This window comes from Antennarius striatus, chromosome 6 (genome assembly GCF_040054535.1).
Source record: "Antennarius striatus isolate MH-2024 chromosome 6, ASM4005453v1, whole genome shotgun sequence".
Classification (NCBI taxonomy): Eukaryota; Metazoa; Chordata; class Actinopteri; order Lophiiformes; family Antennariidae; genus Antennarius; species Antennarius striatus.
The window spans coordinates 7,490,667-7,506,178 of record NC_090781.1 but is presented as its reverse complement, the minus strand read 5'-3'; the positions used below and the strand labels follow the sequence as shown (position 1 = coordinate 7,506,178).

General features: G+C 39.4%; 1 protein-coding gene across 4 annotated transcripts in view; it reads left to right on the top strand.

Annotated features, from left to right (window-relative positions):
• The first annotated feature begins 3,109 nt into the window (after positions 1-3,109).
• mcamb (melanoma cell adhesion molecule b) overlaps positions 3,110-15,512 on the top strand; it is a 31,673-nt gene continuing 19,270 nt past the window's right edge. For 2 of the 4 annotated variants that reach the window (XM_068317406.1, XM_068317405.1), the window contains exon 1: positions 3,112-3,425. In XM_068317406.1, coding sequence (XP_068173507.1) covers positions 3,371-3,425 — 55 coding nt within the window. In that variant the 5' untranslated portion in view covers positions 3,112-3,370. Of the gene's footprint in view, positions 3,426-15,512 lie in introns of all 4 variants that reach the window. The other 2 variants (XR_011035575.1, XM_068317407.1) reach the window with 2 other exon arrangements.

Genomic DNA, 15,512 nt, shown 5'->3' with positions numbered 1-15,512 from the left:
TTTACATTTTTGTTTCTTATAGAAACGAAAATGTAAAACAGTAGTGACCACGGACTCCCAAAGCCTCAGAAATTAGTTTATAACCAATTCCATTTCTCATTTGTTCTTCAGGTTGTGGCTTGATGCGTTGCTTTTAAATGCTCCAAGACTGAATGTCAGTGAATGAATGACAGAAGTTCAATTTTTTTTAATCAAATTTCTTTTTTTTTTGTATTTTCACTTTTTAAAGAAAGACTTTGTAAATGAATAGTTGCATGGTACTGAGGTGGCTGTAGTTGTCACTTCTCTCGATCAAATATAAAGGACAAGGAAGCTAAAGTTATGCGAAACTGATGTTTTCAGATCCAGGTTCTGGTGCCAGTCCATCACAGTAAAAACTGTAAACTGCAAAGACAAAAATAATCCCATGTGGTTTTCATTAAAAACTCAAACCTTACAGTTTGACTAGCAATCAGATGTGGAAGAGACAGTTGCAACTGTCTTGTCTACAAGAAAATAGAAGAATGGATGGATGGATGGATGGATGGATGGATGGATGGATGGATGGATGGATGGATGGATGAGGGATGGATATACACAACACATGGAGTAAATGTATGTACCAGTATACCAATACGCCAAACCTTACTTTGTTGTGATTAATGAATAAAAGTAAGTCACAATTCTTATTTTTCTTTTTTTGCCAGAACTATATAAAGTATCCTCCATGGTCATGATGGGAAAATGTGTCGTGGAAATTTCTGTAATGAAGGCAATCACAAGGTCTTTGAAGATTTAATTTTACTTTGCTGCAGCAGAAAGTGGGTGAGAGTTGCAAATCAACCTGCAGCTGGGTTGTCTGTCTCACTGAATCGTAATTCAGTGAGTGATCATTTTTATACAGGGGAGAGATATGCAAAACAAAGCAGTCCCTATGAAAGAAACAAGGCTTTTTCAGATACAGTACATACGACAAGAAAGGCACATGAGGAAGTTTCCCATGGGCTCTGGCCTTGGAGACTAACAAGTAAGATAAAAACATGAATGAAGTGGGCAGTTTTAAGGAATGAGACACAAACGTGAAAGACAGTATTCTTCTGTGGAGACAGTAATTGAATTTTTTTCATCACAAAGGATAGTGGCTTGGTGTGTAATTCGCAGTTACTTTAGAAAGGTGCTTTCATTGTATTTCCTATCGACTTACTAAATCTAGCACAAACAGAAGGATGTTATTTATTACACATGACTTAAACAAAAAGAAAGCTGATCCCTGAAACTCTCATGGCCTCTTTATTTGGTAGCCACAAAAGAAGACTAACAGAAAACCATGGCAACAGCAGTATGTGGATAAGACTCATAACTGATATTTTTAGAACATTATAAAATCCTTAAACAAATAGCCCAAACTGGAATTAAATTAAGTCCATGAACACATGAATCATTTTTTGCAGGTCAGTGATTGACTTCTTTGTCTTGCACAGACATTGAAAGCTGCGGAAATGTGGAAAAAGTGTCAAACAAAAACCACAGCTGGTAAACTCTTTTCCTCTGAAGACCACCACTGTCCAGTTATGTTTCAGCGGTGGACGTTGTCTCTTCTGGAGATTTTCACAGGAATGTTTTGGTATCGCCGCCTCCTCCTTCCTATGTGGCTCGGACCTGCGCTCAGACAATGTTCTTGGCAGGCACAGACGGCAGACGCCGAGGTGTTTTCCAGCAGCAAAGGTCACAGAGATCAGTGAGCATAACTATCCCACCATTCTTTGAACTGTTTCCAACAGACAGTGACAGTTCACACGAGATCGAAGACCATTACATTGTAGTGATTTATGTTACCCCACAGACAGCTTGAGAAACTGAAAGGTACATTAGGTACCTTGTATGTCAGTCTACATTAAGTTTCCAGTTGGTGTTCAAGTTACTGCTCACACTCGGTGGACGCCTCCTTTGATAAAACTACTGCGATTCAACGGGAACAACCACATTTTTGTACCATAATAATATAGTTTGATGTTATAGGAACTTGTGTCCTCTGTGATCTCGATTATTTCACATTTGTGTTAACATTTAAACAGTTTTCCTTTTGCAGTAGCTCCCAGGTGAGCTTTACTCGTTCATCGCCTACCTTTAATTATTTACCAGGCTAGAGCTTCTGGGTTTATGTACTTTGCTAATCCTCAATCTGGGCAGAGAAAATATATCATGTCTATCTGGATCGAGCATGTCACGGCAGCACGGTGTCTGTGTCAACAGTTCCGTATTGTGTATCATTTCCCTGCACCTCTGCTTCTTTGTCAATTTGTTTTGATGATATGATGTCCCCTGCCAGGCCTCATGTTTTTGTACCATGTTTGTTTGGGGAACCAGTCCAGTTCAAACTTGGCACGTAGCACACAGAGGCTTTTTATTTATTTATATACTTACTTACGTACTTACTTACTCATAATTTTATTGAAGAGGTGGCTACAGATAAAAATCTTTGGGAGAATCAGAAATTTTTTTTTGGCTGAAAACAGAAATTATGTGTTGTATCAAAGAGCAGGGATTTTAAAGTCTAAACAAATGAACCAAAATCAATTAATGAATACCACCACAAAACTTTCTGACACACAAATCCCTGTCAATTACAGGTAAGAGTTACTTGATTTGAAACTGTTTCTTATATTTGGAATTATGTGTTCATCATCAGAATTTTAGGAGTATTAAATAATAATCTGATTTTCAATGATGATTGATTTGGTTTTATTAACGTTAAAACACTACATTTAAATGACTTACCAATCTGTTGCCACTAAGTGACTCAAAAACACTTTCGGAATACAGTACATCATTTTAATGATCATGTTTTTGAATTGCTTACCATGAATCATCAATCATATTTTTTCTGATATTGCAAAAGTCACCAAAAAAAACTCAAATCAAAATCAATGATTTGAATCCGATGAGAATCTATCTGTAAAACACGTTGACAGCTTCTCAATCCATCTCGCTGATAAACAAACAGATAAACAAAGGTGTGTCGTCACGTGACAACAACTTTCCTCTGCGTCTCGCGCCAGACCCCCCCCCCCTCGTCACTCCTCTTTTTGCCCACTGCAAAAAATATCCACCTCAATGACCCATCGTCTAATCACCAACTGGTTTGTGGAGCTGAGTGAATGCGCCAGAAAAAGCGGAGACCAAATTGTTTCATGTAAATTATTTCTCCAGAAAAATTCCGCCCTACTTTGGGTTCACCGTGACCCGGGTTTCCCGGTGGAGACGTTTGATTTTTTACAGTGTACACGCTCCGGTCTCTGCCCTCCCCGCATCATCCGTCTCCCCGCGCCGACCCGCCGCTCCTCTCTGGACCAGTCCCCGTCTGACTCCCTCCGCACTGAACACACCAACCATGGCCGGTCGGGACGCGCGTTCTCTGCTGCTCGGACTGCTTCTCGTCTGGGGAGGTGAGTGAAACATTTCGGCTCGATGCGGGTCTGCGCTGCTGGGGGGGTGGGGTGGTGGGGTGGGGGGGCTTGGTGTTTCTGACTGTTTGGAGATGGAGAAGCATCACAGAGGCGCGTCAGTAGGTCGTCAGGAAAGTGTTCTAAACTAACTCTGCTCTCTAGTTTCACTAAATACTAAGTTATATCTTCCACTATTTGATACTTCTGGAAACTAAACATGTCCAAGTTGAACTGTTTTTCCTGTTTAAGATCTTTTTTACCTTTTTTATTTTTGATTTTTAGTACATAACTACAAAGAATACTTCACCATTCATGCTTTCCATTGGTTTCCAGATGAGTTCATGCTCGTCCTCAGCTGACTGATCTGTTCTAGTTATTGGGATAAAGCAGAAGATAAGACACCAAAGTTTCTCTATATATTTTAGCACAACACAAGGATAACAACTGAATTGTGTTTTTGGAGAACTTTTAGTTGTTTGTAGGTAGAATGAGGCATTAATATTGAGCAATGTGATCTGGGAAATGTATAATTATATAATAAATGTAGTTCCATGTATTTTCTTACAAAAGAAGTCTGGTTATGGTCAAGGAGCTCTCTGTTTGCTTTATGCCTATTCGGTGACTGGTTCAACGTCAACCCCCCTCCCCCCACACACACACAGTCTGTGACAGTGAGATATGGGCTTTACTGGCGCTGTTCAGGGTTAGCAGATTTTGTGTAAACCCCCCCAAAACTACTGCAGTTTGTCATCCCGTCTGCTGCTCTGACGTCTTTACATCAAGCTGCGTGATGTAAAAAAGAGTTGGATGGTAACTTGTGAAATGTACAGTGAGGTGTCGACGAATGTGTATTTTTAGAAAAGCATGTGAGTGTAGATTTATGTAATGTGATGTGGACGAGGAGGCAACGCTCTGGGGCATTCACATCACAGCTCTTTGGTGTGTGCTGGTTGTGCCTTCACTGGTTTCTTTAAAGACAAAAGGTTAATGTGGTCTTTCCACCTCCACCCCTTCCTCTTTTTGAGCTGGACTTCCTCTCTCACTCACACTCCATCTTTACCTTTTTGTGCACTCACCCGTAGGAACCTTTCCGTCTCTTGTGCTGAACTCTTATTTTAACTTCAACCTGACCGTCGCCTGTTACCTCTCCCAACTCCGTCTGCTCTTATCAAGTTTACTTCCTGTGCCTCTCTGGCTTTCTTCTTGTTTGTCCTGGTGTTCTTCACCTTCAATCCATGTCTACCCCTACTCTTACATTTATCACTGAAGTAAAGCTGGGAGAGAATGATGTTTACCAAATCAGTGAGCTTAAACAGGCCATGGTCCATTGGTTTACATTGAGACATTAGAAATTTCTGTAGAGCAGGTCCCATTGTTTTGGAGTCCTTATCACTATGTAACATCAAAAAGCAAAAAAGTAGCAGTAATTTCTCACATCAAACTTAGTTTAGTTGACCAGTAGCTCAAAACCTAAATACACTGGTAAACTTTAATCTCAGTCAGGAGAGACAAGTACATGAAGTAAAGATATGTTATAAGTGTTAATTAGTCCATCAGAAAGTCGCTCTGCCCTGAGTAACAGCAAGATTAATTTCACATGGGGTGGAGGTGCTGGTGGCGGTGACCGATTACTCTGCTGAGACTGGTGAAGCTGATGAAAAGATGAAGTGGTTGGATGTGTGCAGTGATGGACAGTAGAGGGTGTGCATAATTACAGCATGAGTAGACCAATTGACCAATTTAGCTGCTGGAATCTCTTTTTTTGCTTCATTTAGGACAAAGAAAAGCACAGGATGTCACCTTTGAGGAGACATATGAAGGAAACATTTAAATTATCTGCATGATCAATAGTTTATACAGAGATTGATCAGTTAATTGATTCATGGACAAATCCAGTGTTTTTTCTGTAATTCTTTGTATGAAAATTCGGCCGAGGGGTCTTAGTTTCAGATCTAATGGTAAAAGTGGTTTCAACGCCAGCGTTTTTCATGTTAATCTGACTTGTTCATGATTATAGGTTCACACAGTGAAACTTATGTTTCTGTTGTTATGGTAGATTTGAATGTTCAGCATCCCAATTAATCTAATAGTGGTTAGATCAAGACAAATTTTGTGTAAGATTATTGATTCGCTATTAGGAATTGTTTGTTACTGTAAGTGTGTGGCCAGATTTTGTCTGTATAAATCTTTAAAGCTCATTAGCTCAAGCATTAATGATGTTGGTTAACTTGCCCTCAAGCTTACTGGATCTGTGAAGACACTCTGTTTGATTATGATGACATGAATGTGCAGTTGTTTAGCACAAGTTAGTCAGATTGTGTAGTGCATATCCGTGACCAGCCCTCAATGACATCAGAGGGCTTGTGTGTGTGACTGTGGTTGAGGTGACCCTCCATAAGGATGCTATTCACTTCATCTGACATCTGCTAATCAAGTGGGGTCAAAGAGCAGCAACACTAGACCTTGGTCATTTAAGGGTCATCAGTTTTTGCTGAGGATGAGGCACCACGTCTCCAGCTTCATGTGCTCGAAACAAGTGCAACTCTTTAGAAGTTGTGTTACAATCACAGACAATAAACACCCTTGTTTCTGTGGCCTGCAGCATCATAACTTGAGGCCCACTAACTTGGCCTGGTTTAAGATGATCAAAGATTGGCATTTCACCATGTCTGTCCATATCAGCTCAATATTTGTGAATGGGTTGGATAGTATTAGAAAAATATTTGAAAGTCTTCTCATTGCAAGTACGTTATAAACATGTTTTTTTTTGCATAAAAATTCCAAATTCTTTAAGGCTTGTTAAGTAACAACTGATGACAAAAACGACTGTGCTCCTAAAGGAGTTCTTTGCGTTGAGAAAGTTCATCACAGGAACATGTAGTCTTATCTCTGTCCTTGAGCTGTTCAAGCGCTCTGTTTATGTGTTCCCATGCAACAGACTTCTCAGGACACCACACAGGAATGGAGCAGTCCATTTCTGTTTCTGAACTCAGCTGGGACAGTGCAACCCTAAACCATCAATCTGAAGATGTCTCAAATTGTTTTGGCAAAATTATGTCTGGCAGGAGTAATGAAACATAATCCAGAGCCCCAGTGGAAACGGCTGAAGAAAGCATAAAAGGCTAGAGGATATTATTCTTGTGCCAGTCTGAAAAGAAGATGAAAGCGTTTGCCTGTATCTTTTTCTTAAACATTGACACAGAATAGTAATTAGAATTACCAGGATATTTTAACGTATTTTTGATCATCTCTGACCTGAGAGTCTTTCTTTATTGCTTGTTGATAAGGATATTAATTGTGTCCATTTGTGGTAAATGCTTTGGGTTTATGTCCCACATAGTCCACATGCTGCTGGTTAACCGTTTCCCTCTACAAAACATTGCCAGAGGTGTTTCATTAAGAGCTCTTGGTTTTAAAAGAAATCTACTCTTTCCCAGCTAAACCATACGATCTGAAGCTTTGTGCTTGAGAGTGTGAATATTAGAAGCAAACAGTTTCTTACTGTTTCATCTTCCCATTGATGCGGATCCATCCATTATCGCCATTACCTGGGTCAATAAAGCAAACCAGCAGTAGGGAAGGAGTGGAGCTTTTCCTTTAGAAACTCCCTGGGCGTTGTGCTCCTGTCATCAGGCCAATTCTGCACACATTCATTGAGTGCTAGTAAACGATTGTTTGTTCTGTGCAGCTCAAGCAAAGAAACAATCTGCAGCTGAGTCGTTTTGGAAGATAATTTTGGTTGAAAGGGAGTGGTTTAACACTTATTTTCGATGTGAAAGGAAGGAAGAAAGTAGTTTTCCCCCTTTGTTTAGTTTTTGCCAGGCAGAACAACAATCATCCGTGATTTCATCCATATTTTATCACAAAGAAAAAACATTTTGGTGTGTTCACATGAACTTGGAATTGTTGTACAAGAAATCTTACTTTACTCGCTTGTCTATTCTTATTCAGTGCCTCTTATAACATTATTGCAAACACTTACTTCCAACAGAAAGCCTGAATACATTAGCTTTGTCTGCAAATTCGTAATGGATTATGTCATCATTAAGTTCAATAAACACGGGACAGATACATTTCTCTGTGTTTTGCTGAGGGCCAAATAAAATCATGTGTTTATGCCCATTCTACCCAGTGTGATCTCTATGAATCTGAGGATGACAGGATGGGAAATCTTGTTCAAAATCTGAAATGACATCAGTTGTGTCAAATTGTCTTCTGTACAGAAGGTGTAATGTTTTCTTAACCAATGACTACAAACTGTGGAACATCTCTTCTGGCTTCACGCTGGAAAGCATTCCATTTTTGGTCTCATTCCTCAAAGTGGACACAGAGAAATCTTTTGATACGACACCGTTGCATGATCTTAGATGATTCATAGATCATTTTTAGCAGGAACATCACATTCGGAACCAGTTCTCCGCTGTATGCTAGCGCTAAATGCTGAGATAATGAAGTTGGAAGTCCCTGATCAAATCAAATGGACGTACAGTATGTACACCTGGTGTCCTCACAGTCCTGTCTGCGCACTCCCTGGAAGCCTCAAAGACAGACACATGCGCATTACCACGACTCCATGACCTGTTATTTCATACTGTATCACCCTACTGCAATACACAAGTCAAAGAATTAGGTTAAACAGTTCATTATTAACAGGAAAGACAGTGATGTGACAGGCAGGCAGACAAGCAGGTTTTTTCTAGGTACAAGGAAAAGTATCAGCTTCAAGTTTTATAACAAAATTATTGAATTTACAGACCTAGTGAACACAGCTGTGCCACTGAAGGTGAGCTAACAATCTGGCGTTGTGTGTATCGGAGGCAATTTTCTATTGAATTATTATTTAATACTTAATTAACCTATGATTGTTTAATAATTCTGCAGTGCATCAATTATTTTGGGCCAGTGTAGGGTAAATTTGGTTGCTGTTAAAAGAGTAATAATAATAATAGTCATGACAGCTATATCAGGAATTAATCCACATTATATAATCAAATACAGTATTTTCCACACTATAAGGTGCACTGGATTATAAGGCACACTTTCTATGAATGACCAATTTGAAAACTTTTTTCATATATAAGGCATACTGGATTATAAGGTTTGTTGCTTTTTGAGAAAATTAAAGGCTTTTAGGTGCGGCTTATAGCGCGGAAAATACTGTACATGCATATACAGTAAGCCTAAGTGTGTGGGGGAGTGTAGATCCATGTGTGTGAGAGTGTATGAGTGGGTGTTCCGGCGTGCACTTGGGAGTGAATAGGAGTGGGGGGTTAGGAGTGGGAGGACAATTGTAGGTGGGGCAGGACGTCCCATTAGAGGGGGGGTTGCATTACGCGAGTCAAGTTGACTGTGAGGTTTACACACATGGAGCTGGCACTGGTCCACACCGTGTTCTGTATACCAGAATGTGTGTCTGTAGGAGAAGAGAGGAAGAGTGGGAGTAATAACAGAGCAGAGCGAAGGAGAGGAAAGGGGATCCCAGCGACTATGCACAATGGTTGTTGTGTTTTACATCAACGACTCAGTAAAAAAAATACCATCTTAGCATTAACGACAGTTACATCACTTATCTACTCTGCCCAAACTTGAAGCCTCTTATTTATTTGGAGGTGAGAGGATTCTGCTGTCCTTCTTGGCCTCTCGCTCAATGAAGGCAGATAGTTTGGGTGAAGGAATTTACAACAGTGCTCCCGGGGAAATAGAGACGGTTTGAAAGAGGAGTTAAAGAAGCCATTTTTGTAAAACTTGAGAAACTGTCTCTGAACACAGGAGGAGGATTAAGACACCATCTATCAGCCACCCACAATGCAGTATTGAACTCTGTCCTGAGAAACCACAACAACCATTTACACCTATCTGCAGCTCACCATGACGGCTTGCATGAGGGCGGGGGTGGGGGTAGGGTAGGGGACTATGACTCCCTATGAATGGTGGGGACTCCTAACGAGACTTATTGCCCTGTTGGTTTCTATGGTTTGTTTGTTTTATCTGCTCCAACAGGAGTATTTTATCTGAACTCTCAGACTTACTTTATTTCGAGCCTTGGACCAAAGGTCCTGTCACTGGTGGTGAAGGGAGGAGAAACTGGGTCTTAAGTATTGCTGGGTTGGTTGATAATGAGGTTTACTTGTGCAGCAGAGAGGAGGTAGAGTGAAGGTTCTTATGGTGGATGGACAGGGAGATGCAGAAGCCCACAAATCACACAGACAGGAAGAAATAAATGGGACACAGGAAGGATGGGGAAGACATGTTTGTAACAGTCCCATGTTAAAGGACGCGGTCCAAGGCCTAATGATACGGTCCATGGCAGAGAATTATTAATGGGGTCACAACATGTTAATCATTTTATGTGTAGTTGAATTTTTTTTTTATTGAATTGAAGGTGGCTGAGGGGTAATTGTATTTCTTTTAAAACGATGATGATCAAGAAATAAGTTTGTGGCATCTATGGTTGCAAAATGCTTGGCAGGTTTGAAGTTTTCATAGGAAAACAAAGCGCATGCAGTTTCTTGATCTGATATATCACGTTCAATGCATGAGGCTGCCGATATTATTTGATTCCTTCCATTTGGAAATCTTTTAAAAGTCATGGAGATGTGTTATTATGAAGTCAGCTGGAGGAGAGAGAGCTGCTACTCTGCCCCGTTAAACTGTCCTGTTTCAGTCAGGGTCTGAGTCTGGAGCTGTTCCACTAGTCTAGTGCTACAGTAGGGATTATGACAAGGATGGAACTTTCATAGAGCCATTACATTATTTTCCTGTCGTAAGATGAAGATGAAAGAAGATGAAAGAAGATGAACGAATTAAAAAATAAACACCAGTACTTTATTCTTGTCGTTTTTACAGCACGCTTCAAAGCAATGATGTATTGTAATTGTCAGTGTTTGTTCGTTTGTCCGTTTGTTCATCCATTCATTCGTATGTCCACCAAATATCTTCGCAACCATTGCAGATAGAAAGATGAAATAAAAAGCACATTACTCGGGCGGCAAAGGGGATGAAAATGAGATGGTGACCTTGACCTTGAGAAAACTAGGTCAAGGTCAAATTTAAACTTTTGTACCTTCAGGAATCGGATAAGATAGAAAGACGAGGGAGAAGGCCAGTGTGAGGAGGACCATAGATCAAAGCTAGTGCTTTGATCTACCTAAGCACTAGCTTTGTTATAGGGTCTTACTCACACTGGCCTTCTCCATATGCTCTAGTCTATGCACTAGTCAGGTACTACTTTCAGGGTGCCCTGAACTACCCTGAAAGTAGGTCAGGGTAAGTCGCGGGATGTTGCCGTCTCTGACTTCTTTAATTCTAGTTTTTAGTTTAGCTTTAGTTTTGCTTTAGTTTAGCTTTAGTTGAGTTTTTCCATTAAATTGTACACATTATGCCTTTTAAATTACAATGTCACAATGACTTCCTATAGTTTAAGAAACAAGGATGTAGAGATATTCAACATAAAAATATAAAAGTGAGATACGAGTTTTTTGATATTTTCAGTCCATGTACTGTACAAACATTTGAGAGCTGTCATTTGTGCCTTGGAAGTGAATCTGGCTGAAATGGTTGTTATTGGTCTCAAGTCGGTCGTGTCAGCTGTTCATTCTTGTCAACCTCTTGGTCTCTGATGTCAAAATGTTTCACTTGGTTGTTAAGCCTTTGGAAATAGTGATCATTCTTGAGCATTTTCAAGTACAGAGTTTTACCAAAGTGTTGATAGCAATATCTTTCACACTGTCAGAAGGATGTGGTGTGTGTAAATTCTGGGCCACCCACACTAGCAAAATTAATCAAGGTGAGATTTATTAAATTTACCAACAATGCAAAGATCTCAGGTTAATAACATGCAATTGAAATTTAATTTAAACGAATTGAAGCAGATAATCATTGGTTATGATCATCTCATCTACAAGAAAATGGGTGGATGGATGGATTAAAAATATTAAGGTCACCACCAATATGACTGATACTGATTCTAAAGGCCGACCTTCTGTTTTTAGTGTTTCTGCAGGATACCACAAAGCTGATGTTGGCTGCTGCATCTCTTTTGTGAAGCTTTTGCAGCTTAGCTAGAAAAGCCTGTGATGTTTGTGCCCTGTCAGCATCAGTCATGTTTTGTATTCCTCTGTGTGTTTAGTCACATAATAGCGATTCAAGTTGCAGCATTCACTCTCCACACCCCAAACACACAGCTTTAACTCTAACTTCAGTATGTAAATACCTAGAAGTCCAGTTTTTGTTAAACACTCTTCACTCTGCTTCAGTATTTCTGTTTTTGGCACGAGCAACCATTTTAAAGGCTTAACCGTGACACCTTACATGAATTGGTAAATTGAAGAAGGTACAATAGGCAAATCAGGGACAGCCAAAAGACCAGATGTGCTTCCCAGGATATATTTATATTTATATTTATATTTATATTTATATTTATATTTATATTTATATTTATATTTATATTTATATTTATATTTATATTATATTTATATTTATATTTATATTTATAGGGGTGGTTGTGGCTCAGTGGTCGTTTACCAGTCATAATAATAATCAAAGCATCAACCATCAGATGGTTGATGCTTTGATCACCCAGTCCTGTAGTCCACATGAAAAAGTATCCTTGAGCTAGATACTGAACCCCAAATTGTTCCCAGTGGCTGTTCCACTAGTGTGTGAACGATGGTGTGAATGGTTACGGCTCCTAAAGGACAGGTGGTACCTTTCACCACCACTCCATCAATGATTGTGTGAAAGGATGAATGCGGTTAAAGCACGTTGAGTTGTCAGTCACACTAGAAAAGCACTATATAAAAAAATGTACATATACAATTTAAAATTACATCAACTTCAAATAATTTGAAACTTCATCTACAGGAAGCTATCTGAGATAGATTTCTGTTTTCTATTTCTGTATTTTACATTATTATTTTTTTGACATACAGTATAGGGGTTTACAATTAGTGAAGGCTTTTCTAAATTTTTTGTGTTGTTAAAGTGATGTTCACCACATTTGCTTCAATTTCTTTTAAGTGTTGAGATGTCAGTGCTTCCCGACCCACAAAGAGACAAGCAGCAGTGGTGTAAGCCTGAAAGCACAGGCTTTGAATGTTACGGTTCTAACTGGTCCTTGGATCTGAAGTCGTCCGTTGGGAGGAGACCCGATGCATGTCAGGACCCCTGTCCACTCTCTGTTAGTCCAACACCCTGCTTAATAATGGATGTTGTTTTCCTGAGATGATGTTCTGTACTGATCTATTGCACATTAAGATCCTTTTAACCTAATGCAGCCTATCAGCTCTCAGCCATGTTGTGCCTCTGACTCCACAGAGCCCACTGATGCGTTTGATCGGGTTCCAGTCTTTAGTGGCTGCAGGTTACTATTGGTAGTTAACCTTCATGGTTAGCTTTTCTATTCGTCTATGAGACTATTATGATCTACATTCATTGTTTATTCCTTGACAATGAAATGCATAATTAGATGTGTAATGTTTGTGTAATAAAAATTAGGCAAACATCATTGTGCTTCACCCAGAACTTCAGATCACTGCGTGTAAGATATGTTAACTCTTTAATTGTCTGGTGATTACCAGTTTGTGAGCAAGAGGTGAATTCACATGAACATTAATAGTGTGTTTTGTATATGCTTTTTGAATTTACTTTTTACCCTTGGAGCCTCTCTATAGGGATTTTAAGGTGTGTAGCTTGAATCCAAACTGATCAAATAAGATTTTAATGTCCATTAAATATACTATACATATTCAGTTAAATAAAGTATAGATATTGTAGTTAAACATAACACAATGAGGTATAATTTATTGTTTCAGTCAATATGTCACCGTTTATAGAGGAGTCACAGATTGTGACAGTTTTAAAGCACTGATTTTGTTACCTGAAATTAAACAGAAACTTTTTCTTCATTTACTTCACTTTCTATTAACTGAAATAGAAAGTCATGTCTCATGTTTGATAAAACCAGGTTGATTTTTACTTACAACATTTATTATATGTATACATACCTGTAGACAGAACGTCATTGGTAGGAGAGAGGAAACTCAATCAAATCCTGGAACCGAAATATGAGGACAGACATGATACAACCGGCTTAGTTTTTTTTGACACAGACATCTATAACCTCAGCGCTTATAACCTCAGCCGAGTAACAAAAGCTACCATTTTTATTATGACATTATCAGTGGGAACAAAAAAGTTTGGCTATGTCCATCCATCAGCTTGTATGTATGTGCAAAGTTTGTTAGAGTGTGTTGTGTGTTCTCATCTCTGCAAAACCGGTGGAGAGAATTTCATGAATTTCACACATGCCTCTCACCAGTGGTACACTAAGGGTTAGTGTTCGGGTTTGGGTAGTTTAGGTAGGTAGCATTTGTATCCTTGGAATTGAAACTTTCAAAACTTTCTTAATGTATTTCAATGTCAATGTTAGGAAGTTGCATGCGTTTGTCAGACGATGTCGTCGTGAAGTAATATTTAGTTATTGAATGTTCAAGTCTGTTCAGGCTTGTGTTGGGACAACTGATGGCAGTAGATCGGTCATCCACTGACATAACAGCCAGTTTTTGATCCCCACCCATGCAGTCCACTTTATTGGTGGGATTATTTTAGCACTATTTGCTAATCATTAAATAGTTTATGCATTCTGTAGATCCAAATGTATTTCTTGCTCTAAATTGTAATCTCAAAATACACAAAGAAACTGTAAAAGAAAATTCAGGAGGGAGCTGCTGCTTCGTACCTTTCAATGAATCAGTCAGCAAAAAGCTTTCAGTGAGTGTATTTCTGTTAGTGCATCTATAGTCTATCTTTAATACATAACATAACCAAACCAGCAATGCACATTTCATGCAAATGAAGCTATGTCATGTGACCCGTCTCTCACTCCGTTCTTGGTTTTTCTACCATCACATTCAGCTGAATTGTAAAAAAAAAGTCCTTGTTGGCCTTTCCCATACTTTGAAGCAACTTGTGTTATTTTACTTGTCCCCCCTGACAGAGAGCCTGATATAGAGACTATTTTGTGGTTGGGACGTGAGAAAGAGGATGGAGGGGGCGTTTGTACCACCATGGGAGCAGGCATGAGGAATGTCCCACAGAGATAGATCCACATACACACACACTGAAAAGAAAGTAGGCACTGAGTTAATAGATTGTGAGTAATATTACAGTTGTTTTTTAATCATGGGAGTCCTGGATTTGGACATGGGAGAATGACTGTATCCCACATGATGTCAGGAGTCATATAGTCACACATATTTTATGTGTATCTATGAGAGTGTGATGTGTGTTGGTATATAAAAATAGCTGAGTGTGAGTTTAAAGGGTAGATGGTCTTGCGTTGTTGCCAAGTATGTAATCAAAGGGAACTGAGTGAACTCTGTTTGGACTGGAATTGCTGAGGCAAAACCAAAGAGTAGCCTCGGATCAGGAATCCCGTGTCACTCCTGGCAGCTGAAGGCCTGGGACTGGATCTTCGGGGAATGTGGTGTACGCATTCTTGGAAATGTACTCCAAAAATCCAAGAGTCTTCACCATCTTTTGATCTTTATTAGAAAGTACAGTGTCATCCAGAAACGCTTTATTTAAAGCGAGACGTCCACAGGCTGGTGACCTGGACTCCTTTAACATCCGTTAAAGCTTAAACTTACAGTATGTAATGTAAATGAACTACTATACCATCCATAATGAGTCACGTAGAGCTCTTCAGAAACCTGTTGGTAATGTCACAATGGTGTCATCCGCATTTTATCAAATACTTTTACTCTACATTGAATAAGCTTGTCAAATATTTTTTCTTCTTTTGGCACCTCTTCTGATGACAGGAATATCAGAAGATATTTGTGCCTTTGAACAAATTCATTGACTGGAATTATTTGTCTTTGGCTGCACTTCGTCTCTAGTTGGTGTGAAGATCACAAGTGTTTCCTCACCAGTATCGTACCTCTCACCAATGACCTTACAAGACTCCCAGGCTTGTATTGCCGTGCTGTTGTGAGTCAACACAACTCTTTGGTAGTTTGACTGGAGTCAGAGGGCAGAGGAATGAGCCAGGTCTATCCGGTGCTGATCTCTACAACAGGTGGTGTG